Source organism: Tachyglossus aculeatus, chromosome 11, assembly GCF_015852505.1.
Source record: "Tachyglossus aculeatus isolate mTacAcu1 chromosome 11, mTacAcu1.pri, whole genome shotgun sequence".
Taxonomy (NCBI): Eukaryota; Metazoa; Chordata; class Mammalia; order Monotremata; family Tachyglossidae; genus Tachyglossus; species Tachyglossus aculeatus.
The window spans coordinates 19,340,252-19,366,694 of NC_052076.1; the positions used below are offsets into that span (position 1 = coordinate 19,340,252).

Below are 26,443 nucleotides of genomic sequence, written 5' to 3' on the forward strand. Positions count from 1 at the left end.
TGAATAGGTTGACGTTAGAGTAGTGAAGTGTGCAGGCTGAGTTGTAGTAGAAAATCAGCTATCTCAATACCACTAGTTGTATCATTTCTCACCTGAAAATCCACTCTCTGTCCACAGCCTCCTTTCCTATCATCTCAGGCCTAAACACCCTCCCCCAAAATTGCTTTTCCCACTTGGTGGCCTCCAACCTTTAAACTACTTACCCCAGACGATCATGCCTCACCAGGATTCCCTTCCAGACTTTCCCTCTCTCAGTGAACAAATCTAGACTCTCATCTGGGCCAACTTCTTGAACTCAACCCCTTGAAGGATCTCTCACCACCAACCCTCAGCCCTGTCATGTTCACATTCCACTTCCTATGCTCATGTGCTTATGCCACAGAGCACTGTAGGTGGGAATTCAGGCCGCAGGCCAACTTTGGCCACTTCAAAATCACCTTCACTTCCTACAACATCGGCCCAGCAACACCGCTTCTCCTTCTTCATTGACTCCCAGGTCCAGCCACTCCAGACCTTTAACTCCTCCTGGAAATGTCTCTACTTCCCCATCAGCCCACCGACCCTTGCCCCGATGACCTGGCCAACTACTTTTTTGACAAAACTGAAACCATCAGGTGTGAGCTCTTCAAAGTATGCCACTTACGTCCCTAACTCCCTGTCACCTTCTCATTCACTCTCTCTTGTTCTTCTTAGACACCTCTGAAGAGAAGACCTCCCTCTTGTTTTCAAATTCGACCCTCTCCTACCTGTGCCTTAGACTGTGAGCCCCATGTGGGACATGATTACCTTGTACCTTCCTCAACACTTAGTACAGTGCTTGGCACATAGTAAGCACTTCATAAAAACCATTATTATTATTATTATGTTGTTGTTGAGCATCGAGTTCTAATCCTGCCTCAGAGCATGTGACCTTGAGCAAATTCTTCAACTTCTCTGGATTTGTTTCCTCATCTGTAAAATGGAAGCAACATAGTTTCAAATGGCCAGGAGAGCTGCAGATCAGGGGTCTTCATCATTAGGACTGGACTAGTTGCCAGGAATGGACAAGGGAAGGGAAAGACACAGGCCCAGATCTGGAGGAGCTTATAATCAAGTGGGGAATAGCGTGGCCTAGGTCAGGGTCAGGAGACCTGGGTTCTAATCCTGGCTCCACCACTTGACTACTTTGTGATCTTGGGCAAGTTACTTCATTTCTCTGTAAACAGGGATTCACTACCTGCTCTCTCTCTCTCTCTCTCTCTCTCTCTCTCTCTCTCTTTGTAAGCACCTTGTGGGGTGGGGACTGTGTCTGAGCTGAATATTCTGCATCTACCCCGGAGCTTAGCACAGTGCTTGGCACCAAGCAAGCACTTAACAAATACCCTAGTCCCCATTCATAGGGAGCTTACATTTGAATAGGGGAGAGCTGTGGAGTCAAGCTGCTAATTTTAAGAAGGGACAAGAGGAAGAGTTTAGATAGAGTACCTTTCAAAGTGTTTCTGAGGCCAACAAAGTGTTTTAAGGGGTGAGACATTATTAATCATTATGGATTTTCCATAGTGGCTTCAAAAGCTAATGGTTCAGATCAATATTTGTGACATCACAGGGCAACAGCTTTAACACAAAAAAGGCTGTATTTATGAGTCTTATTTCTCCCCAAGGAAGGGTAAGAACTCAAGAGTGTTCAAGGAACTTTCCGAGGGAGGGAGGGCAGCAGGTTAAGGGAGAAGGGGTAGGGGACTGACAAGATGAAGTCACAGTGACTCTGCCTCCCGACCTTAAAAAGAAACCACCCCCTGCTCAGTGTCTGCAGAACTAAGAGGAAGTTGAGAAAGTGGTGTCAGTCACGAGCAGCACTTCACAGTATGACCCTGTTGACAGTTTTCTGCTTGCTGGCCTGGTTCCCGCTACAGCAAGGTAAGAAGTGTGATGGAGAGAACGTTTACTACCTGCGACTGAATTATGACAGGGTTATGTTGGGTCATTCCAAGTCTCAACAGGTGTGGATTGGAATTGCTTCCCCTTTAGACGAGCTCTTTCTCGGCTGACCCCTCTATCCATCATTCATGAAGTCTTAGTGAGAATTGTTGGGAGATTTAATACAAAAAAAAGGCAGAAAGAGCTAGAAAAAATGCATATAGACCAGACACACACAAAAAATAAAGGCCAGAAAGGGTTAGAAAAAATGCATATAGACCACCAGTAAAGAGTATTGGATCTGCAAGCTCTCTGTCTTGTTTGATTCATCTGTATAGAGTGAGATTAATTTTTGTCCTGTTTGAATTTTTAGGATTAAAGCGATCAAGTCCAAATGGCATTTTTTTAATGGTGTTTGTTAAGCAGTTACTATGTGCCAGGCACTATACCGGGGTAGATACAAGTTACTCATGTTGGATACAGTCTCTGTCCCTCAAAGGGATCATGGTCTTAATCCCCATTTTATAGATGAGAGGTCTGAGGCACAGAGAAATTAAGTGACTCACCCAAGGTCACGCGGCAGGCAAGCGGTGGATCCAGGATTAGACCCCAGGTCCTCTGACCCCCAGACCCATGCTTTTTTCACTAGGACATGCTGCTTTTCTAAAGACTTGATAAAGAATAATTGACTCTGATGATTCTGTTATCGAGACTTAGTCCATGGATAAACTGATATATGACAGTTAGAAATCTAAGCAAACTCTCCTGTTTCACTTATTCCAAATTCCTGCATTTGCGCATTTACAGTTTTAGGTCAATCACTCAAGCAATGGAATTTATTGAGCTCCTACTGTGTATACAGCCCTGCACTAAACACTGGAGAGAGTACAACAGAATTACTAGACATGATACCTGCCCACGGAGAAATTACAATCTAGCAGGGATGAAAGATATAAAATAATTTGCAAATAGAAAGGAGAGATGCTCAAAGAGAAGAGTATGTAAAATGGTACAGACAAAAATGCAAATGGAGAGATATTGAGAGCAAAGATGCTAAATTGGTGCAAAAGTGCTGAAATGATAATAGGAAGGATGGAACTTAAGAAGAAGAAAAAATAACCAGGACAGACCTCATAGAGGCAAGTGGAATTTCAAAAGGGTTTTAAGGTTGAGAAGAGCTGTGGTCTGGAGAATTTGAAGGGGAAGGAAGTGCTGGGAAGGAGGAAGAGTTTGAGCCAGGGTTTGGAGATAGTAGAATTCAGAACAAGGCACAGTGAGAAGGTGAGAGTGTGAGCTGAGGTGTAGCAGCATGGCTCAGTGGAAAGAGCATGGGTTTTGGAGTCAGAGGTCATGGGTTCAAATCCCGGCTCCACCGATTGTCAGCTGTGTGACTTTGGGCAAGTCACTTAACTTCTCTGGGTCTCAGTTACCTCATCTGAAAAATGGGGATGAAGACTGTGAGCTCCCTGTGGGACAACCTGATTGCCTTGTAACCTCCCCAGCACTTAGAACAGTGCTTTGCACATAGTAAGTGCTTAATAAATGCCATCATCATCATTATTATTATTAGTGGAACTGTAAGCTTATCCTCCGGACTGTATGCTTGTTGTGGGCAGGGAATGTGTCTGTTACATTATCCTCTCCTAAGCTCTTAGTACAGCGTTCAACCCAGAGTAAGTGCTCAATACATACAATTGACTGATGAGAGTAGAGAGATAAGAGGGACAAGAGTTGAGGAAGTGAATTAAAGCCAGAAGTTTCTGTTTAAAATAAAATGAATGGAGAGATGTGCAGATCAATATTTCAAAAAAATCAACTGAGCATCAAAGTGAAGCATGGGCTGGAAAGGGAAGAGACTGGAAGCAGAGGGGTCAACAAGGAGGCTGATAAAGCAGTCAAACCAGAATATGATAAGCTCTTGGACCAGAGTAGTGGTGACTTGGATGGAAAGGAAGGGGTGGATTTGGGAAATGTTGTGTCTGGGTTTGAGCAAAAGACTGGATGGGAAATTTGAAAGAGAATGAGAAATCAAGGCTGCGGGCTTTGAAAATAGGGAGGATGAGGTGTTGCTAACTGCGATGGAAAAGTAAGATGGAAGAGAGACTTTAGGAGGGAAAATGAATTCAGTTTTCTAAATAGTGAGCTGGAGGTGGAGAAGTGAGATCCTAAAGAAAAGGGGAACCTGCTATCTTTCTGGTATGGTTTGGATGGAGGCCTAAACAGAGGCAGGAGAATGAACTTTTTGAATCAGAGGGTCCTAGTAGAAAGAGTCTGGTCCTGGGAGTCAGAGGATGTTGGTTTTAATCCCAGCTCTGCCACGTGCCTGCTATGTAGCTTTAAGACAGTCATTTAACATCTCTGCCTCAGTTTTGTCATCTGTAAAGTGGGGATTCAATGCCTGCTCTCCCTTCTAGACTCTGAGCCCCATTTTGGAAAGGAACTGTGTCTGATCTGTTTATCTTATAGCTACCCTGATGCTTAGTACAGTTCTTGGCACATAGCATTTAACAAATATTACAATTAACTTGGTGACCTCTTCCATTCCCTTCCAGCCTGCAATCTTATTATTTCAAAACTCATCAGGGTCAGGTGACAAAAGTGATGTTTTTTTCCCAGTCTGTCACTGAATTTGGAACTCAGCTTCATGAATGGCACCTGTTTCTTTTCCATTAGCTGTCCTCATTTTTAAGATCCTCTTTTAACTGCGGTTTCTGTTTCTTGCTTTAGAAATTTATATGATGGTTCAATTTTGGCTACCAGTATCTGAGGCTATTTAACTAGGGACTCATTCTGTTAAGTGTGCATTATGTAGGAGTTAGCAGTTCCGGATCAGAAAGGCCATCTGTGTTGGGAGGTTTGCCATGCCACCCAAATCAGACATTTGTTATTCCTCAAGAGATTTGCAACTCAGGTTTGGATTTCTATCCCCTTAAAACTGATAGACACAGTGTTTTTGTTTTGCTGTTAAAAAAAAATGAAATCTCAAATTTACTCTCTGGAATCCAAATCAGTTTATTTTGTTAATAATGATGGGAAGTAAAACTGAAATCTGAAACATGAACTACCTTTTTACTTTAAATAACTTCTCCCTTTCCAAAACCTGGGCAGTAATTCAACAACTCCAAATTGAAAATTGGGGGAAGCAGCATGCCCTTGAGGAAAGAGCACAAGACAGAATCAAGAAACCTGGGATCTGATCCTTGCTTCCTTCACTTCTTTATGTCTGAGTTAATTCATCTGTTCTCTCTCCCATAGACTGGGAGCCCCTTGTGGGACAGGAACTGAGTCCAACATCTTTATCTGTATCCACTCTAGTGATGGGCACATAGTGAGTGCTTAACAAATACCACTATTAAAATTATTAAGGGTCAGTGCTTACCAAGTGCATCAAGTTCTGCCCAATTAGATCCAAAAGATGACTACAGGTCTTGAGCTGACTCCTACCCTGGCCAAGAAAAGTATTAGCTTAGCCAAAAATGGTTCTTTCTTTACAACGGAGGAGGAGGTTTTAAAGCTTTAAGTTACCAGCAGTGCAGGGCAGATGTACTTGAGAAAAAGCCTGGCCTCAATAAACCATTTGGCTTTAGTGGGGACCAAGCCCTGGCAGAGGAGAGAATGCAGGCCTCAGGCCTTTTACAATACTCAGGAAAAACCTCTCCCAGGCCAGGGCTGCCCCCAGAGGGAAATATGCCTGAACTAAGGACAAGATGGTTAGGATGGTTTTTGAAAAAGAATGAAGCCATATTCATCCATCCTCTGTCCGTGTCCCAAGTCAATTCCAGCAGCTGCAGCACCTGAACCCCTGGGGTGTGCAGAAACCATGTGCTAGGCACTTGGGGAAGATACAGAGGAAGTAAGGGCCGCTGTTCTTGCCCTTGGGAGCACAGTCTAGTGGAGGAGAGGGGCAGATATAAGTGGACTCATTTGCAGTAGGCAAAAAGAGAGAGTTGCTTTAGAATGATTGGAAGAACCAGTCAACTGGACACAAATAAACAAATAACTGAATCAATCAATTATATTCATTGAACTCTTACTATGTGCAGAGCACTCTACTAAGTGCTTGAGGGAGACCAATAAAACAGAATTGGTTGACATGACCCCTGCCCGCAAGGGGCTTACAGACTAGAAGGGGAGACAGACATTTAAATAAATTAAATTACAAACAAGGGAAATGGGAGAGTATGCTGTGGGACTGGTAATGAGCGCATTGGGTGAATACAGATCCAAGGACATAGGTGATGCACAAGGAGGGCAAATAAAGGAACTGAAGGCTTAGTCAGGAAAGATCTTTTGGAGGAAATATGATTTTAGGAGGGCTTTGAAGGTGGAGAAAGCAGTGGACTTTGGGATATGAAGAGAGGACATGCCTGGAAGTTGAACAAGGAGGCTGACAGTAATCAAGGCAGATTGGATAAGTGCTTGGATATACATGGTACCAATTTGGATGGAGAGGAAAGGGAGGATTGTAGTGATTTATTGAAGGCTGAACAAACAGGATTTAGTGATAGATTGAATGTGTGGGTTGAATGAGAGAGATGAGTTGAGGATAACACCAAGGTGACAGGAAGGATGGTGGTGCTGTCTGCAGTGGGACTACAGGGCTGTCTACAGAGGGACATAGGCAAGAGGTTTTCAGTGAAACAGGGGAGCTCGAAATTCAGTGAACATTTTGACATTACACAAGTGAAGAGTGCTGGTTGGGTTGAGAGATCAGCAAGGTAGAGAAGAAGGGGGAGAGCTGATTGAGTGCCTTAAAGCCAATGGTTAGGTGTTTCCATTTAATATGAAGTTAGATGGGCAGCCATTGGAGGTTTTTGAGGAGTGGGGAGATGTGGACTGAAAAGTTCTTTAGAAAAATAATTTGGGCAGCAGAGTGAAATATGAACTGGAGAGGGGAGAGACGAGGCAGGGAAGTCAGCAAGGAGGCTGTTACAGTAGTCAAGGCAGTTTATGATAAGTGCATGGATAATATCAGTTTGGACAGGGAGGAAAGGGCAGATTATAGAGCTATTGTGAAGGATTTGGTGACAGACTGAATATTTGGCCTGAATGAGAGAGATGAACTGAGGAAGTTCAAGTGTGGAAGAGGCTGAGGGATTAATCAATAATGGAAACTCTCTTGGTCTCTGAAGAAGGGATGTGGTTTGGCAAGTTTGAGTGGAGTCTCCCATGGAGAACAATGAGGACCGAGGACAGAGGACATTATCCAGAGGACATTATCACAATGGTGGTTTGTGTGGCGACACTGACACTCTCTCTTCCCTACTTGTTGTGTTGCTGCCGGGATATGGCGTGCACAGGGCAAGGAGACAAGCAGTAGAATAGCACAACCAGAAGAGCACATTCAGGGTCCAGTCATGGCAAAAGTGCCCACAGCTAGGGTCTGTGCTGAACTGGAGTACCACAACCCAGCAAGTGGTTGCTTTAGCAGCCACTTTGGTCTTCATTGCTCCTATAAGACAACAATTTTCCAGGATTCCTACTGGGCCTGTCCACCTGGTGAAAACTCCTAGGTGGCTCTTTTGGTAAAAAACCTTGACCACTAACAGTTTAACCCCAGCAGGCTTTCCCCTGTTTGCCCAGCCAGGACCATAACCCAAGCCCTCACTCTTCCACCTGACCAACAGTAGGGCAGTGTGGATTAGCTGGTTAAGATTAGGAGAGGGTTCCAGGCAAGGGAACGTATGTGAGCACCAGGTCAGAAACAAGAGAATCAAGAGCAAGAAACCACTAGTAAGGCTTGTTTGGGAGGGCCAGAAAGCCCCAGCCAGAATGTAGTGGAAGAAGAGAGCACATACACATGAAGAACACAGTTGATGGAGACCTTAGGAATCAATGGAGAAAGAGAGAGATTTGTTTTATGCCACTCTGGGCCATCTGATTGATGAATACAGTGGAGACTTGCCTCTTGCTAAAGGTCTGTGGGACACAGTTCCAGGAACGGGATTTGCTTAAGGCTCAAAAGTAAGCTAGGGTAGGTAGGTCTGTTTAGTTGGTGTTTAGAGAGCACCCCCTGGGAGCAATGAGAGGCACCAAGTACTTGGAAAAGCCCAATAGCAAGAAGTGATGTGTTTCCTACCCATAGGGAGCTTACACTCTCCTGGGGGAGACAGTAAGAAGGGTGGGGGTGATTAACAGCAAGGATTGACTAAAGGATCATGGAAAATATGAAAGTTTCAGTACCTAAAAGGAAAGTGGGGAGAACTGAGGAGGTGAAAGGTGAGCTGCAGTGGTAGCTAGACTTTAGACTGTAAGCCCATTGTGGGTAGGAAAAGTATCTACCAACTCTGTGGTGTACTGTACCCTCCCAAGCACTTATTACAGTGATCTGCACATGGAAAGGAGTCAATTAATGCCATTGATAACGATCATGAAGGGAATGGGGTGGGATTCGGGGGAGAGAAAGCTCCACTGGAGTTGGGGATAGGGATAAATCTCAGATCAGAGGGGTGCTTTTTGAGAATGGAAGTATCAGAATCAGGAAGAATTTCAAACATTGGACAAATTAATTCCCCACCCCTAGCCCAGGCTCAACTAGCAAATTTCAAACAGCTCAGCAGCTGAAGCCCAGACCCTTGCAGGAGGTCTGTGGTTTTTCAGGGGGCCATTCTACCTTTCCACAGTCATTTCCTGTTGCGCACCCAAGCCTGGGGTCTACAGGCCAAAAATATATGAGTGTGAACGTGAGAGCAAAGGTTTGGAACCCAGTGAGAGGAAAAAGATCATCACATCCCCAGATAAACATTTCCTCATGAAATGTTGTGATCTGACTGGGCGGTGGGTTTAAGTCTGTCTTTGTCAGAATCAGCAGAGGAAAGACCTCCTCAAAATGAGTGCTGGGTTGGACAAAGAATGTCCTTTATTTTTACTGGTTCATAAAGACTTAATGAATATAGCAGTTATGATATTTATTAAGCCTCAGTAATAATTGTGGTATGTTATGCGCTTACTATGTGCCAGGCACTGAACCAAGATCTGGAGTATGTGTGAGATAATCAGGTTGGACATAGTCCCTGTCCCACAGAGGGCTCACAATCTCCGGAGGGGGAAAAGGTTTTCGAATACTTATTTAACAGAGGAAATAACTGAAGCCCAGAGAAGTTAAATGACTAGTCCAAGGTCATACAGCAGGCAAGTAGAACCCAGTTCTCTTGACTTCCAGGACTGTGATCTTTCCACTAGGCTACACTGCTTCTCTATTCTAAGCATAGTGATAAGCACTGGATGGATACTTATTATGATGATAATTAGGTCAGATTTTTTTTAATGGTATATGTTAAACACTTACTATGTGCCAAGCACTGTACTAAGCAGCAGGGTAGACACAAACTAATCAGGTTGGACACAGTCCATGTCCCACATAGACCTCATAGTCTTAATCCCCATTTTACAGATTAGGGAACTGAGACACAGAGAAGTGAAATGACTTCCCCAAATTCATACAGCAGACAAGTGGAGGAGCTGGGATTAGAACCCAGGTCCTTCTGATTTCCAGGCCCATGCCCTATCCACTAGGCAATGCCATTTTTCATATAGGACTCACTGTTCCGTAAAGGACTCACAATAATAATAATAATAATGATGATGATGATGATGATGGCATTTGTTAAGCACTTACTATGTGCAAAGCACTGTTTTAAGCGCTGGAGGGATACAAGGTGATCAGTTTGTCCCACGTGGAGCTCACAGTCTTAATCCCCATTTTGCAGATGAGGTAACTGAGGCACAGAGAAGTTAAGTGGCTTGTCCAAGGTCACACAGCTGGTAAGTGGCTGAGCCGGGATTCAAATCCATGACCTCTGACTCCCAAGCCCGTGCTCTTTCCACTGAGCCATGCTGCTTCCTTATCTGAAATGTAGGGAGAGCAAGTATCTTAACCCCATTTTACACATGAGAAAACTGAGGCACAGAGTTTAAACGACCTGCCGAGATCTCATAGCAGTGTTGAGACTGGAACCCAGGTCTCCTGATTCCTAATCCCATGGTCTTTCCTCTGGGCCATGTTGCCTGTGGAAATGAACCCATCTGTTTAGATCTCATTAATAAATGAAAATAAAGCAAGTCAGAGCCAGTTGGACACTGGCGTGAGCTATGACATTCTGATGTCATGAAATCAGATCATTGTAATGCCATGCACACTTAATCCACCTGTTACTATGTGCTCTGCACATCTTACACATTGAACAAATACTACTACTACTACTCCTCTGCCACTAATCTCCTCACCGTGCCTCGTTCTCACCTGTCCCGCCGTCGACCCCCCGCCCACGTCATCCCCCTGGCCTGGAATGCCCTCCCTCTGCCCATCCGCCAAGCTAGCTCTCTTCCTCCCTTCAAGGCCCTACTGAGAGCTCACCTCCTCCAGGAGGCCTTCCCAGACTAAGCCCCCTCCTTCCTCTCCCCCTCCCCCCTCCATCCCCCCGTCTTACCTCCTTCCCTTCCCCACAGCACCTGTATATATGTATATATGTTTGTACATATTTATTACTCTATTCATTTATTTTACTTGTACATATCTATTCTATTTGTTTTATTTTATTAATATGTTTGGTTTTGTTCTCTGTCTCCCCCTTCTAGACTGTGAGCCCACTGTTGGGTAGAGACTGTCTCTATATGTTGCCAACTTGTACTTCCCAAGTGCTTAGTACAGTGCTCTGCACACAGTAGGTGCTCAATAAATATGATTGATTGATTGATACTGATGGATTGATTGGGTGTCTGTGTGCTAAAGCTAGGAACTAAGTACTTCTGTGAGGCTGGGGAAGACCCAATAGCTGCCTCAGTTCCCTCAGTTGGAATAGAGTTGTTACTTCTTTTGCCCCCCTTCTCTAATCCTGGTTATGGGGCAGCATCTAAATCTGAGCTCTGGCAGGCTATGAGAAATGTAGCTCAAAGGGCAGGTGTCCTGCCCTAAGCATTTCCCATTATGAACAAATTCTGCATAATCCTTGGCAACAACTACAGGATGGGATCTGATCTTGTGGGCTCTTGACTCAATGGTTGCAGTCCCCTTTGTGATTTTGACTTCCTGGCTGACCTTGGACAAGCCACTTTCCCTTTCCAGGCCCCTAGTTGCTCATCTAGAAAATGGAAGTCCCTGCCATCTCCCTCGTAAACAGGGATATTTTCAGAATGGAAAAGGAAAATTAAGGGTTCTGAAACCATTCACCCTCACCATGAGGTCTGGTGTAAAGTGGGCAATCAGTATGTTGGTTGGGAGCCTGGTCTAGTAGTAATTTCACATGATCTTTTGTTCTACCAAGATGATGCTTCTCTAGGCTCTGTGTTGATAAAAAATAATAATAATAATGGTATTTGCTAAGCGCTTACTATGTGCAAAGCACTGTTCTAAGTGCTGGGGTAGATACAAGGTGGGTTGTCCCACATGGGGCTCACAGTCTTAATCCCCATTTTACAGATAGGTAAATGAGGCCCAGAGAACTTATGTGACTTGCCCAAAGTCACACAGCTGACAAGTGGTGGAGCCAGGATTAGAACCCATGACCTCTGACTCCCAAGCCTGGGCTCTTTTCACTGAGCCACGCTGCTTCTCCAGGAGATGGATATGATACCCCATAAACTTCCATTTATTAGTAAACTTCCAGTTCTTGAGGGTCACTCATCCCTTGCCAGATCTTCAAGAAGCCTATACATCAGCAGAATGGAGTTGACTGGGCTTTACCTTAAAGGACTATGAGCCCAGTGTTCCCTCTAAAAATGTGATTCTCTAAAATCCCTGCTCAGGGAATGAGATACACAATTTCTCCTGGAGGCTGCTATGAACTTTCCAAAAGTAGAACTCATTGAAAAATACATTTCCTTAACTTCTGATTTACTTAGTTCTGGCACATTTACTGCTTCCCAGAAGACCTCAAGGGAAGGTTTAGTTGGGGACCAGATAATGCCACTTAACAGATTCATAAAACATCTTCATTCCACATTCTATGTACCATAGACTCAGACATTTTGACAAGGAAGTGTATTGAATGTTACAATTTCACCATCAATTTTTATAAAATGGGGGTGGGAAGCATATGATTTATTTCAAGCGAAAAAAGAGATTCTCAGGATCTAATAAGAAACAAAGATATTTACATCTAGGTTCTCACTCAAATCCAACCCACACCAGTGATGAACAAAAGTTATTCATCCCAATCCTTCCCGGGCCTAAAGATGCTCCCTAGTAGTAAATTAATCACTTTGGGAGGAAAATTCACCCTAGCCAGACCACTTAGGTACATGACCTACACTGCTCCAATGCGCTCAATGGACTCCTTGGCTCCTCCCAAAGTGACTCTTTTTCTATTCAAGAATAATTTTAGGACAGGGATTGTGTTTACCAACTCTCCCATCTGCTTAGTACATTACTCTGCACGCAGTAAATGCTCAAATACCATTGATTGATTGATACCTCTAAAATTGGATTTCATTCATTCATTCAATCGTATTTATTGAGTGCTTACTGTGGCACAGCACTGTACTAAGCGCTTGGGAAGTACAAGTTGGCAAAATATAGAAATGGTCCCTACACAACAACAGGCTGACAGTCTAGAATGGGGAGACAGGCAACATGCTTTCTGTTGTTTATTAACCTCTGTGGGATGAGAGATTTGGGTCTCAGCTTAAGCTCAAATCCATCTCAATTGATATAGAGGAGTGTGGCAAGAGATATGAATCCAGGATTTATTCATATCTCAGAAAGGTATTCTCATCTGTAAAGTGACAAACATAAAAATGAGAGCAATGGCACCGATTCTTCTTCAGAGGAGCAACGAACTAACATCTATTTACCTGGTCGAGGGAGCAATGTAGCCTAGTGGAAAGATAATGGGCTTGGGAGTCAGAGCACCTGGCTCCACTACTTGTCTGCTGGGTGGTATCTGGCAAGTCACTTAACTCCACTGTGCTTCAGTTCCTCATCTGTAAAATGGGATTCAATACCTGTTTGCCCTTGTATTTAGACTGGGCCTTATGAGGGACAGGGCCTGAGTCCAACAAGATAATCTTGTGTCTACTCCAGTGCTTAGTACAGTGTATGGCATGTAGTAAGCATTTAGTGAATACCGCCATTATTATTATTGATATCCCTCTGTTAGGCCACAGAAAAGAAGGGGAAGGGTTGACTATTGTTACCACTTTACATCTGGAGAAAGAGACCCAGAGAAGTTAAGTAACTTATCCATGATCCCATAGTACTCAATGGACACAAAGCTTATTTAAAACTAGGTTCTCACTCAAATCCAACCCACACCAGTGATGAACAAAAGCTATTCATCCCAATCCTTCCCAGGCCTAAAGATGCTCCCTGGTAGTAAATTAATTGCTTTGGGAAGAACATTCACCCTAGCCAGATCACTTGGGTACTTGACCTACACTCCTCCAATGCACTCGATGGACCCCTTTGCTTCTCCCAAAGTGCCTATCATCCTATTCAGGAATTATTTAAGGACAGGAACTGCGTTTACCAATCAACACTAAAACTCTGGTCTCCGGGGTTCTGACTTAAATTTGGCTTTACTCCATGCATGAGAATTCAAAGCAGTTATACAGGTCCATAATCCTACCACCCGGAAGAACTCCAACTGACCCACCCAGCCTATTAAGAATCCCTCCTTCTTTTAAAACCTTCCAAGGAAAAAGTGGTCCCCTCTCTTTTGACCACCCATCCCCAGCATGAACAACTCTCTAATGCCAGAAAATCCCTCCTTATTGGTTTGACCTCAACCAATAAAATTATCCAGGAAAAGCCATCAGATCCCTGAGTCACCTTTGAAGAAAAGGTGAGCTAAGCCCACTGACCTGTCACTAACTGTTGTTTGCCTTCAACAGAGGCATTTCTCACCTACCGCACTGAGACGTTCACCATAGTGGAGGGGCGGACACTCACTCTGAAGTGTGCCATCCCTCGGGCTGACAAATCATCCCTGCAGTGGATGGCCCCAACAGGGTTCACCATTTTCTTCAACCAGCAAAAGGGTAAGTGAGAGGAAAGGGGAACACTATTGCAGGTGGTATTTTCCACTTTTGAGCCAGGTTGGGGAGGAAAGGAACACTGAGTCACTGAACGGGTGGGCTTGACATGCCCACCCCCTGAAGCATTTGAATCACACCCCAGCATAGGCATCTGGTGAGTAGCCGCCTGCTACAGGAAGTAAGTGAAATGGAAATCCCACCAGAGTGGCTTATCGAAGGACCTGGGGTTACAGAGGTCTCTGTTACCACTGCTTAACTTTCACCTGCTGATGCTTTACTGGCTTGAAATGTTTCCCTGAACAGCTCAGGCAGGGTAAGACAGGCCCAGGCTGGGGCTGGGGCCTGGGCCAGGCTGGGCCGGACTTTTCTGTTCTTGTGGTGGAACCCTGCTTTTCAAACCCATCCCCCTGCTCTTCTGCTTCCCTTTCTTACTAAGCATTAGTGAGAGAGAGGGGACTCAGGGAGAAGTAGCTTATGTTCAATTCTCCATCTCCCTCCCTCCTTCTTCCCAACTGAACACGCACCCCTCTCCTCTTCCATCTCTTCCAACTACTGCAGCTTATTTCACAGCAGAGAAGCTATGCTGGCAAAGACTGCTGAGGGGCAGAAGAGGCACCTGCCTCCACCCGTCTTAAACACTCACCCCGCCCCTCTACAGGCATAGCAGGGAATGGGGGAACCACCCATTCAAAAGGGGTTGGCAAAAACCAGCTCTGGAGGGCAGAGACTGTATCTCTTACCTCTGTTGAACTCACTCCAGGCCTAATTCAGTGCTCTAACAGAGGAGGTACTTGGCCACCCTATTGAAGACGCTGCCAGAGCCTCGGCCCAGGTGCCTTCAACAGGCTGACAGTAGGATTTGGGGCTTCCATTTATTAAAGGCATGTTTGTACACACACATTGTCTCTCTTTCTCTTTCTCTCTCTCTCTCTCTCACTCTCCCCCCCTTCCCCCCCCACCACCCCATACTACTCGCTTAGGGAATGAGGCACTACCCAGAGAACCAGGCCTCATAGATAGATTTTGGCTTGTCTTCTTGCCAAGTCAAGATGAATGAACAGCTAAAGATAATATCTCATCACATTCACACCAGCTCCTTGACCATCAGTTTTCGTGGAAACAGTATCCTTGTAATGACAACAGCAGTAGCAGGACCATCCCCCCTCCCCCCCGCCCCCACCCCGGGCTTGGGAAAAGAAGAGTCTGGGAGTGAGTGTGATGGTCATGAGGTTAGATAATAATAATAATGATAATAATAATAATGGTATTTTTTAAGCACCTACTATGTGTCAGGCACTGTACTAAGTGCTGGGGTGGATAAAAGTAAATTGGATTGGACACAGTCCCTGTCCCATATGGGGTTCACAGTCTCAATCCCCATTTTATAGATGAGGTAATTGAGGCACAGAGATGTTAAGTGACTTGCCCAAGGTCACACAGAAGACAAGTGGTGGAGCTGGGTTTAGACTCCATCACCTTCTGACTCTCAAGTCCATGCTCTATCCACTACACCGTGAAAGGTTGCCTGAACAGCTGATGCAGTGCCCAAATGTTGCCGGCAGGACAGAAGACTGGGAATAGATGAGAGGGGTCATCTGCTCAGAGGCAGAATGACCTCCGAGCCAGCCCAGAGGGTTGAGGCTCGCTGCTGCTTTTAAAATTTGCACCACCTTCCCCGCTCACCTAGTCTCGTGCTATTGATTTGAGATTTGCACACAAATCTCCCACCACGAGAAACAGCGGAACAGTGGAAAGCACCCAGGACTGGGAGGCACAGGACCTAAGCTCTAAATCTGGCTCTGCCACTTGTCTGCTGGGTGATCTTGGGGAAGTCACTTTACTTCTCTGGGTCTCAGTTTTCTCCTCTGTAAAACAGGGATTAAATTCCTGTTCTCCCTCTCCCTTAGACCTTGAGCCCCATGTGAGACCTGATTATTGTGGATCTACCCCAGCACTTAGTACAGTACTTGGCACATAGTAATCACTTAACCGAAACCACTGTTATTACTCCCCACTAAATCATTTCTGAAGCATTTCAGTATCCCAAATCAATGGCCCAGTTCCCTAATTTCAGTTCAGTTCTCTGCAACAAACTGGCTGCGGTTGTGGCTCAGCTGAATGCATGTTTCAGCTCAAAATGCTCCAAACTGCACATCTTTGGTGCTTCTTTCCCTGCAGTTGGCAGGGATTAAGAAAATTACCACAAATTCTTAAACTGTTTAGGGTTGCAGCTGCAAATGAGTTCATGGACTAGACGATGTATTTTAAAGCCACCTTTGTTTGTCCTTGTCCAAAAGACATGTCCAAGAAGAGCCAGACTGAATCCAATAAACTAGGAAAGCAATTTGCCATCATGTGGGTCAAATTAACTAATTAAAGAATAGCAAAGACCCAGATTTTGGCCTTCTTTCTCCCACAGGCTAAAAATAAACATGGGCTCCATGGGTGGGCTTCCTCCCATTCTGGCTGAGCAGTTGGGTTCCTATCATGGGCCTACGCTCAACAATGAAGTTTTGTTCTCTTTGAAATGAGCCAGTCCAAGCCACCCTGTTTTGTTGAGATGAGTCCAATCAATTACATCAGAGTTCATCTTAAAGCAACAAAAAATATGAGAAACAATACTCATCCCTTTGAATGGGAAAGATCCATTGTTATTCTCGTGGCCTAACAATCCAGTGAGCCTGTTTGCATTGAACAGAGGGACTCAAATCCTGCTTGAATAACTAATTGTCTTTTTCCTTCCACAGTTTTAAAAGATCACAAATACAAGCTCACCCACCACTCCAAGGACCATCTCTCCATCTCAGTGTCCAACGTAACTGTCCAAGACGAAGGTGTATACCGGTGTCTGTACTACACCAAACCAGTGAGGACCAAGAAAGTGACTGTCATTGTGATTGGTAAGTCTCATTAACACTGGTAAGATCTCTTCTGGGAGATGGGAATTGATCCCATCCAATCTCCTGGGATCTCTTTATGATGGGGAAACAACCTCTAGGAATCTGATCCTCTCATGATTACCTAGAAGACAGATTCAGGAAGACCTACAGCTTCCTGAAGAGATGATGAGCAGAGGAATAAAAAGGAGTATAAAAATGGGTAGTCTCCTGAATGGAGGCTGCTATGTGGCCTCTGAGATCGTGAGGTTTGAGACCAAAAATTATTACTGGAATAAGAGAGTGAGGAGAGAGCTGACATGGCCTGGAATGGGGTAGCAGGTAAGAAATGGCAAGAACAAAGAAGAGCGTGGGAATACTCTATGTGCATAGCAGGTCTGACCAGCCACCAAAAGGAAAGAGAAAATTTACTCCCAAGTAAGAGAGGTTTCCATGATGAGCGCATCAGCGCTCAAATTGGGAGTACTTCATAAGTTGAGCCAGCTCCTAATGATTTGTGCTAAGACCCCTACAGGGCTCAATAAAAGTTTCTTTTGATTCTGAAAAGTTTGTCCCCCGGCCCTGTCCTTTCTCCCAAATGGCACCCACCACTCTGGGAACAAGCAGACACACGCTCTACCCAGCAACAGGATTTCAAATCTCTGCAAATGGCTAAATAGTGGGGGAAAGAGGCTAATCTCCTCTTCTCTAACCAATCTCTCTGTATTATACCCAAGTCAAAGCAACTGAAACCCCAAGAGATGGCCTACACTGGTTTCAACAATCCTACTTGGGTTCCAATTCTTTTGGGGTGAAGTGAGAAACCAGAGAACCAAGGGACAGAAGGGACAGATCAAGTCATTCAGTAAAGAGGCCAAAGCTTAGGGGTGAAAGCATACATGGCAGGATGGAGGGATTTCAACAACATCAAAGCTGCTTCCTGATTTGACCCTCTCTCATATAAGGTCTGCCTCTAAATCCTGTCAGTCTTTCCACGACATCTCCAGGATCTGCCCCTTCCTCTCCTCCATCCAATCAGCCACTACCCTGGTCCAGGCACTTGTCATTGCCTGGCTCGATTACTTCATCAGCCTTCTTGCTGATCTCCCACTTCCAGTCTCTTCCCTCTCCAGTCAATATTTCACTTTGCTACTTAGATCATCTTTTTACAGTGCTGCTCTACAGAAACTCCTGACAACTGACTTTAAGGCACTCCATCAGCTCTCTCCTTCCTACTTATCCACTCTCTTTTCCCCCACTACATCCTAGTTTGCATTATTCACTTCTCTCAAGATAACCTACATTCTTTACCTCATTCTCAACTCTCCCACCTCCTCAGACTTCTTACTTCCATCTTTCCCGCTGCCTGGAACTTTATTCCCCCTCCAAATCCACCAGAACACAGCTCTCCCCATTTTCAAGGAACTTCTGAAATCAGGAGGTCTACCCCGATTAATTTCTACTCTCCCCAGATTGTGTCCCTCCCAATCTCCAAATATTACTTTGCCACTTCTGGGCCAATTACACACCTGTGTTCTCATCCACTTCTGCATGCATCTTACTTATGCTATAATATTACCCTATCACCTAGGCAATAACTCACCAATAACATACCCACTCTTCTTACTCCGATCTGTAATTTTAGGGTTTCTCTTTCCTTCTCTAGATTGTGAGCTCCTTGTGGCCAGGATAATAATAATGATGATGGCATTTATTAAGTGCTTACTATGTGTAAAGCAGTGTTCTAAGCGCTGGGGAGGTTACAACGTGATCAGGTTGTCCCACGGGGGGCTCATAGTCTTTATCCCCATTTTACAGATGATGTGACTGAGGCCCAGAGAAGTGAAGTGACTTGCCCAAAGTCACACAGCTGACAATTGGCGGACTCGGGATTTGAACCCATGACCTCTGACTCCAAAGCCCATGGTCTTTCCACTGGGCCACGCTGCTTTTCTTATATCTACTAACTCATGTCTACTAACTCCACTGTTCTTTCCCAAGTGCCTAGCCCAGTGCTCAGACAGTTTGATGTGTTGCCAGAACACAGAAGTAAGATTCTTAAACCCATTCTCTTATAGCCCCACCTTCCAAGCCAACGTTGGAAGTGTTAGCAATCAGAACACCCCATAGAGAAGAGGTTCTACTGAAATGTTTCACCACGAGAAGCAAGCCCTCTCCTCAGATAACCTGGCTGATGGACAACGGGTTGGAAGTCTTCGGTAAGTTTGGACAAGGTTCCCTGATGCTCAGCTTTTTTACCCCTCCAAAAATTCTCAATAGCCTCTACCTCGGGCAATTTTTAAACGTTCTGGTGCCCTCTAGTGGTAGAAGGAATAGGACAGAGTAACACACTTGCCAAAGCAACCTCTTTACTTTTAAAGCTAGTAACGGTTCAACTTGTTTCTTATAAGAGCCAATTAGAAACCTGAAGTTGTCTTATGCCCCCTTTCCCTGATGGAAAATGAAATCCATTCCCCTGAGAGAGGATTTTCACAGGTAAAACTTTATATCTTGCTTTAACATTTTGAAGAAACTGAGAGACAAAAAGAGCTGATTGAATGCAAGTGGTAAGAGCGATTATGATCCTGGGATGCAGACCATTGCCCTTAGTGGGTATTCAACCAGTAGTGACTGCTTTAATTATCCTTTATTTTGAACCAGAGATTAATATTGTGCAACTGATTTGCCGTGATCAGAAAGAAAGCTACAATGCTTGTATTAATAATGGTAATCATCAGCAGCAGCATAATGACATTTGTTAAGTGCCAACTATGTGCCAAACACTATATTAAGCACCATTAGGGAGACACAAGATCATCAGGTAGGACACAGGCCCTGTCACACAGGGGGCTCTCAGTCTAAGAGTGAGGGAAGAAGCACAGGTATTGAAATCTCCATTTCACAGATAAGGAATGTGAGGCCCAAGAGGAATGAGGTGACTTGCCCAAAGTCAAACAGCATAAATGCTGTGATGGGTTTAGAACCCAGATCCTCTGACTCCCAGGCCTCGTTGCTGCTGGGGAGCACATTTTATGGTATTTGTTAAGTGCTCTCTATGTGTCCGGTACAGTTCTAAGTGCTGGGGTAGATACAAGACAATCAGGTTGGACACAGTCCCTGTCCTACATGGAGATCACAATATAAATTGAAGGGAAGAGAATTTAATTCCAATTTTACAGATGAGGCAACTGAGGCATGGAGAAGTTAAGTGATTTGCCCAAGGTCACACATCCAGATCCTCTGGGCCCTCCCTGGCCCATGTTCTTTTCACTATACCCTGGTGCTTCTCAGTACACTTAGTACAGTGCTCTGCACTCAGTAGACATTCCATAAACACCATTGATTGACTGATTTGTGTGTCCCATTAGAGTTTCTATAGATCAGGTCTCAGAATCCCATCATTTTAAATGTAGACACCTTATCTGACCTAATTTTTTTTCTCTATTGAGACTTTACTCTTCTTTCTGATTTACTCTTCAGGTGAAACCAAACACATATTTGAACATAATGGTAAGAGATGCAATACCACGAGCACGCTCACAGTCCTGACATACAGGAAAAGTTCGGTGATCAGCTGCATTGTCCGACACAAAGCTCTGCAAGGTGGAAATCTGACCACATCCTTCAGGTTTGAAGATCTCGGTAAGGACAGTTAGTTCCAAATGACTTTGATGAGCAAGGTTGAGGATGGAATTGATATGATCTATAGTCTAGGGGATTCGGGTGGGAAAAAGTCTTCAGGGAGAAGTTATCTGCTGGGAGTCGATCCTCATTCCCCAGTGAATGGTGAATTGTTCACTTGGCCAGTTTGGCTCCAACTGGGGTTTCTAGAGAACTGCTCAGATCTTCTGTTGTTAAAATGGACTTTAAACGGTTGAATTTCAATCAAATGGGAACAGCTCTGATCCAACACATTGCTTCTTGGGATTGAAACCTCGAAGTGGAAGATCTCATCAGCTGAGGCAATTATAAACTAGCCAACTTGACCCCTTCATTTGAGGATGTGGTTGTTGCTTATAATTTTTTTCTTCATTTTAAAAACATTTTGAACTTGGTGCCTCTCAACCTGAGAGCCCAGAGCACTATCTCATTTGACAAAATGATGTAAGGAAAATTCAAGAGCACTTTTTTCCTTGTGGAGCCCTTAATCTATTTGGCATTTTTTTTCCAAATGAAGTGGAGAAAAATCTACTGTGATAACAATGTAACTCCTCAGACCCCAGGGCTTAAGTCATCTACACTGGGGATGCTGGCAATCTGCAATTGCTAGCAAGGGAGGGCAGCGGAAATGTTTTTGGGGGACAATGTTACATTCAGCTGAAAACTGGGAATCAATTGCTGAGGCTAGACCTGCTTGGTGCATTGCCATCAAGAAGGAAGTAGCTTTCTTTGAGCAAAAGCTTTGTATGGAAAGAGAGACAAGGAAAGCAAGATAAAGACCATAGCATCAGGTGCCACAAACATTAAGCACAACACCACAAGGGACCACCTTTTTGTATGCCCAATGTGACCGGGATTATGGATCCCGCATTGCCTTTTCAGCCACACACATCCACACAAGTGAACTTCATCATCCGTAGTGTCTTCTTCCAATATGAAAGACAACTACATAATTTGTAGGAGCACAAAGACAGCAGACCAGGCCAAGAAAGGCAGAAGTAGCTAACTGTCAGTTCTCTTATTTCTGAAGGGTCTTTTTCCAAATAAAACCAGAGATTAGCAAAGGGCCAGTGAGGTGAGAGAGGAGAAATTTATGAGATTCTCGGAGGTGGAGAGTCTTTAAGATAGTAAGAACTCTCCATTGGTCATTCTGCCTTCCATTTGAGGAGTCCTCTAATCAGCAATGGTTAGGTCAGGGGGCTTACAGGGCCCAGGATGATAGTGGATTTCTCAGTGAGACCTGACAAACATTCTCTCTCCATTCAGGACTCATTAATCCTGCCACCTCATTCTGTGAGAGAGTCTGGAGGGTCAGGCTGTTTAGCAGTGGGAGACCCTTGAGTTAATGACCAGAGTTTGCGATTAAGAAAAAGGCAGCATCGTTTTGCAGCCACTGGAGTGATGTTCAAACCAACACCTCAAATCTCACAGGAGCAACTGAGCATCTACTTTGAGGCACCCAGAAGGAGAAATGACTCAAAACAGGAGTGTCGGAGAATGAGTGGTTAAACATCTAATATGCCTTGTTCTTCCTCTAGGGACCACTGGAGCACCTCCAACCACAACAATGCCCACAACCAATTCACCAGCAAATACCCAAGACAGAGACTTCACTACACATTCAACCCTCAGTGAGTCCCTTTATTTAATTACCTTCCTTTTAGCAATCCACTGCCCCAACACTGACCAGTGACTTTTTAAAAACCCTTTTTTAATCTAGGCTCATCCCTACTAGTTTTTTACTTTATTAGTCCAGGATTCTTTTTATTTAACCAAATAACACCCCCACCTCCAGCAACTTTCAATTGTTTGAAAGCCAAGGAATGGCACACTTTGTCCCATGAATAGTAATGATGGTGTTAATGGTATTTATTAAGTGCTCAAACACTGTGCTAAGTACAGGGGTAGGCAAAAGGTAATAAAGTTGGTCACAGTCCCTGTCCCATAAAGGGCACACAATTGAAGAGGGGCGAGGGAATATGCATTTTACCCTCATTTTGTAGATGAGGAAACTGAGACTCAGAAACGTTACGTGACTTGGCCAAGGTCACACAGCAGGCGAGTAGCAGCCAGTCTCATGCTCTTTCCACTAGGCCACACTGCCTCCATGAAGTTAAAAATGACTAAATCCTACTCTCTGTCCCTATTTCTTATGCAAAAGACAATGACTTTTGAGGACAGCTATATAAAAGCTAAAAGGAGAAATATCAAGGTCCACAAAAGAACAAATTATCTGGAGCAAACATACCAAAATTTTTGATTTCCTACAGATGAATTATAGAAAAAAATTCCTTTAGGTACAGGAAGCAGAAAGTTTATCCTGAAGCTACACCCCCTGTTTAAGATCTCTTTATAAAATTGGAATATGAAGGAAATGGGGCTTTTATTAGGTCTTCTTCCCCTAAAAGCCCAAAATATATTCTCCAACTCCACCTTTCTTCATGCATTCTGTGTTAACATTTGGCTACTGGCAAAGGGTCAATCAGTGGCAGTAGCCAAAGGATAAAATCAATGGTATTTATCGAATGCTTCCAATTTGCAGAACACTGTACTAAGTGCATGGGAAAGTAATAATAATAATAATAATGACAATGGTATTTGTTACATGCTTACTATGTGCCAAGCACTGTTCTAAGCACTGGGATAGATACAAGGTTATCAGGTTGTCCCACGTGGGGCTCACAGTCTTCATCCCCATTTTACAGATGAGGTAACTGAGTCACAGAGAAGTTAAGTGACTTGCCCAAAGTCACATAGCTGACAAGTGCTGGAGTCAGGATTAGAACACGTAACCTCTAACTCCCAAGCCCATGCTCTTTCCACTAAGCCACACTGGTTCTCTAAGTACAACACAACAGAGTTGGTAGATGGGATCCCTACCCAAAGGAGCTTACAGTCTACAGCCAATCGCTTCATTGTAGGGCATTCCAACATCTCTATAGCTTGGCAGCACTACAAATGGACCATCAGCTTGAAAAGAGTCAAAGACTGGCTGGCCCAAGGACTCCCAGAATATATCATTTTGAGGTTTTTGCTAAATAAGGAAACAGGCAGCAGGTTGATTGCCTCTCTCATTCCTTCCTTCCTCTAGTCATAATATGGGCAAAGCTCACTCCTTGTATCTTTAGAATTTTGTTTTGTCTCTCTTCCTACCCACGCCTCACAGCACCCGCAAAACACTACCGATGCTGGTATGCCTTCTTCCCAGTGGGGTATGGAAACCGGAGAGCTTGGTTCTGGGGGATTGCAATGGATTGGTTTTCATGTCTTGCTTTTTCCGTTTCCTTTTCAACAGACTCCACACCGCCAACCCCACCAGACTACAAGAGCGAGGGTCCCTGGAGAAGCTCAACTCCCGAAATGAAAACCCAGCAGAATGACCTCCAGAATAACACAACTCCAGGTATGTTCAGAACACTCTCTATTGTCACAGAATAACTGTGAACTGAAGCAGACAGGGAATGGGTGCCAAGTGTGTTTGAATGTCCTGGCCTACTCGAAAGAGCCCGGGTCTGAGAGCAAGAAGATCTGGGTTCTAATCCTGACTCTGCCGCTTGTCTGCTGTGTGACCCTGGGCAAGTCACTTGACTTCTTGGTGCCTCAGTTTCTTCACTGAAAATGGGGATTTGATTCCTCTTCTTTCTGCTTAGACTGTGAGCTCTGTTTGGCTGGGTACTGTGTCTGACCTGATTCTCTCATGTCTACTCCAGTGCTTAGTACAGTGCTGGGAACATAGAAAGTGCTTAACAAATACCACAGTTAGAATTATCATTTTGATTAACTACTCAGAGCCCAACCAACAGCTTTCTCAGGGACTCAGACAGGGTATCACAGAAGGAAAGGAATCAATTGGGCTGGGGGATTTTTGTGTCATTTCACTATTAAATGGATGACTTGCAAATTATCAGTAAAGTGATATCAGATTGGCACCTGCTATTTTGTCATCAACAACTCAGAGACTTTTGATTATAAAATAGAACCACTGACTAAGCTAAAAGTCTGAGGACTTCTTTTTAAATCCCAAATCCTGGTTCTTCCTTCCCTGTGACCTTCAGAATGTCCCTTCCCCTCCTTGGTTTCAGTTTATCCAACTGGAAAACAGGAGTGCATTTATTGTGATGTCCTACATAGCTCTCCAAAAACCTGTTTCTTTTCTGGAAAGTTACAGTCTCATTTATAGGCATCATAGCCTTGTCCACAGAGTTAAGTCCTTGAAATGCTCAAATTAAATACTCTGAGTCCAGGTGTTCTTCACCATGGGTGAGTAAAGTCCATGCCACACACCTTCATGCAGGGAGCAATAATTATTTCTGGTAGAACATTAAGGGGCAATATTTTCTTGCCTTTTCCCTTGATGCCACAAGGTGACACTCTACAGCAGGCAGAAATCCAGAAGTGGACAAAGTAGCCTGGATTCTGCACTACATGAGCACAAGTGGGAAAGCGTAAATTCAGAATGGAGATACCAACCTTATTAAGGGCCCATTTCGCCCATCCAGTTGGGCCAGCAAAACCTGAACTCCATGGGACAATATGTTTTTGATGGTACTTGTTAAGCACTATGTGTCTAAGTGCTGGGCTAGATATGAGATAATCAGTTTGGACACAGTCCTTGTTCTATATGGGGCTCACAGCCTAAGTAGGAGGGAGAAGGATTTGAACTCCATTTTACAGACTAACAATATGTAACAAATTGAGGTGTAAATATTAATAGCAGTTTATTTCTAAGAATGCCCTTGCAGATTTCAAATCCCACATTCCCTGTTCACATAACAGAAGATTCCTCCGCCTGTCATTGGTTCCCTCAATTCAGGAAGTCTGAGCACTCATATTTCCCCAATCTGTTCTGAAGTTTCTGGATGTTTTTGTTTGATTTGGAAACAAAACAAAAGAGAAGCAGCATGACCTAATGGAAAAAGCATTGAGTGCTGTATGATATTGGGTACGTCACTTAATGTCTTTGTGTCTCAGTTACCTCATCTATAAAATGGGGATTAAGGCTGTGAGCCCTACATGGGACATGAACTGTGTCCGACCTGATTAGCTTGAATTCATTCATTCGTTTATTCACTCTTCGTATTTATTGAGTGCTTACTGTGTGCACAGCACTGTACTAAGTGCTTGGAAAGTGTGATAAAGAGAGACAATCCCTGCCCACAACGGGCTTACAGTCTAGAATGGGGGAGACAGACATCAAAACAAGTAAACAGGCATCAATAGCATCAATATAAATAAATAGAATTATAGATATACACACATTAAAACAAGTAAACAGGCATTAATATAAATAAATAGAATTACAGCTATGTACATATATATATAAGTGCTGTTGGGTGGGGGGGTAGAGCAAAGGGAGCTAGTCAGGTGATGGGGAGGGGAAGCTGAGGAAAAGGGAGGTTCAGTCTGGGAAGGCCTTTTGGAGGAGGTGAGCCTTCAGTAAGGAATAATTATTACTATGGTATTTGTTAAGTGCTTTCTATGTGCCAGGCACTGTACTAAGCGCTGGGGTGGATACAAGCAAATCAGGTTGGACACAGTCCCTGTCTCATGTGGGGCTCACAGTTTTGATCCCCATTTTACAGATGAGGCAACTGAGGCACAGAGAAGTTAAGTGACTTGCCCAAGGTCACACAGCAGACAAGAAGCAGAGGCAGATTAGAACCCAGCTCCTTCTGAATCCCAGGCCTGTGCTCTATCCACTATGCCATGAATCTACCCCAGCACTTAGCCTAGCACTAAGAAAGCATTTAATGAATACCATTTAAAAATAAAAGAAGAAGCGTGGCTCAGTGGAAACAGCACAGGCTTTGGAGTCAGAGGTCATGGGTTCAAATCCCGACTCAGCCAATTGTCAGCTCTGTGACTTTGGATAAGTCACTTAACTTCTCTGTGCCTCAGTTACCTCATCTGTAAAATGGGGATTAAGACTGTGAACCCCCTGTGGGACAACCTGATCACCTTGTAACCTCCCCAGCGCTTAGAACCGTGCTTTGCACATAGTAAGCGCTTAATAAATGCCATTATTATTATTATTATTT

At 44.1% G+C, this 26,443-nt stretch overlaps 1 protein-coding gene across 1 annotated transcript in view; it reads left to right on the forward strand.

Annotated features, from left to right (window-relative positions):
• The first annotated feature begins 1,844 nt into the window (after nucleotides 1-1,844).
• The window catches only part of CRTAM (cytotoxic and regulatory T cell molecule), a 30,738-nt gene continuing 6,139 nt past the window's right edge, over nucleotides 1,845-26,443 (forward strand). The window contains exons 1-7 of the mRNA XM_038754722.1: nucleotides 1,845-1,896; nucleotides 13,726-13,872; nucleotides 16,617-16,769; nucleotides 18,824-18,964; nucleotides 20,226-20,387; nucleotides 21,944-22,036; nucleotides 23,701-23,808. Coding sequence (XP_038610650.1) covers nucleotides 1,845-1,896; nucleotides 13,726-13,872; nucleotides 16,617-16,769; nucleotides 18,824-18,964; nucleotides 20,226-20,387; nucleotides 21,944-22,036; nucleotides 23,701-23,808 — 856 coding nt within the window. The remainder of the gene's footprint in view (nucleotides 1,897-13,725; nucleotides 13,873-16,616; nucleotides 16,770-18,823; nucleotides 18,965-20,225; nucleotides 20,388-21,943; nucleotides 22,037-23,700; nucleotides 23,809-26,443) is intronic.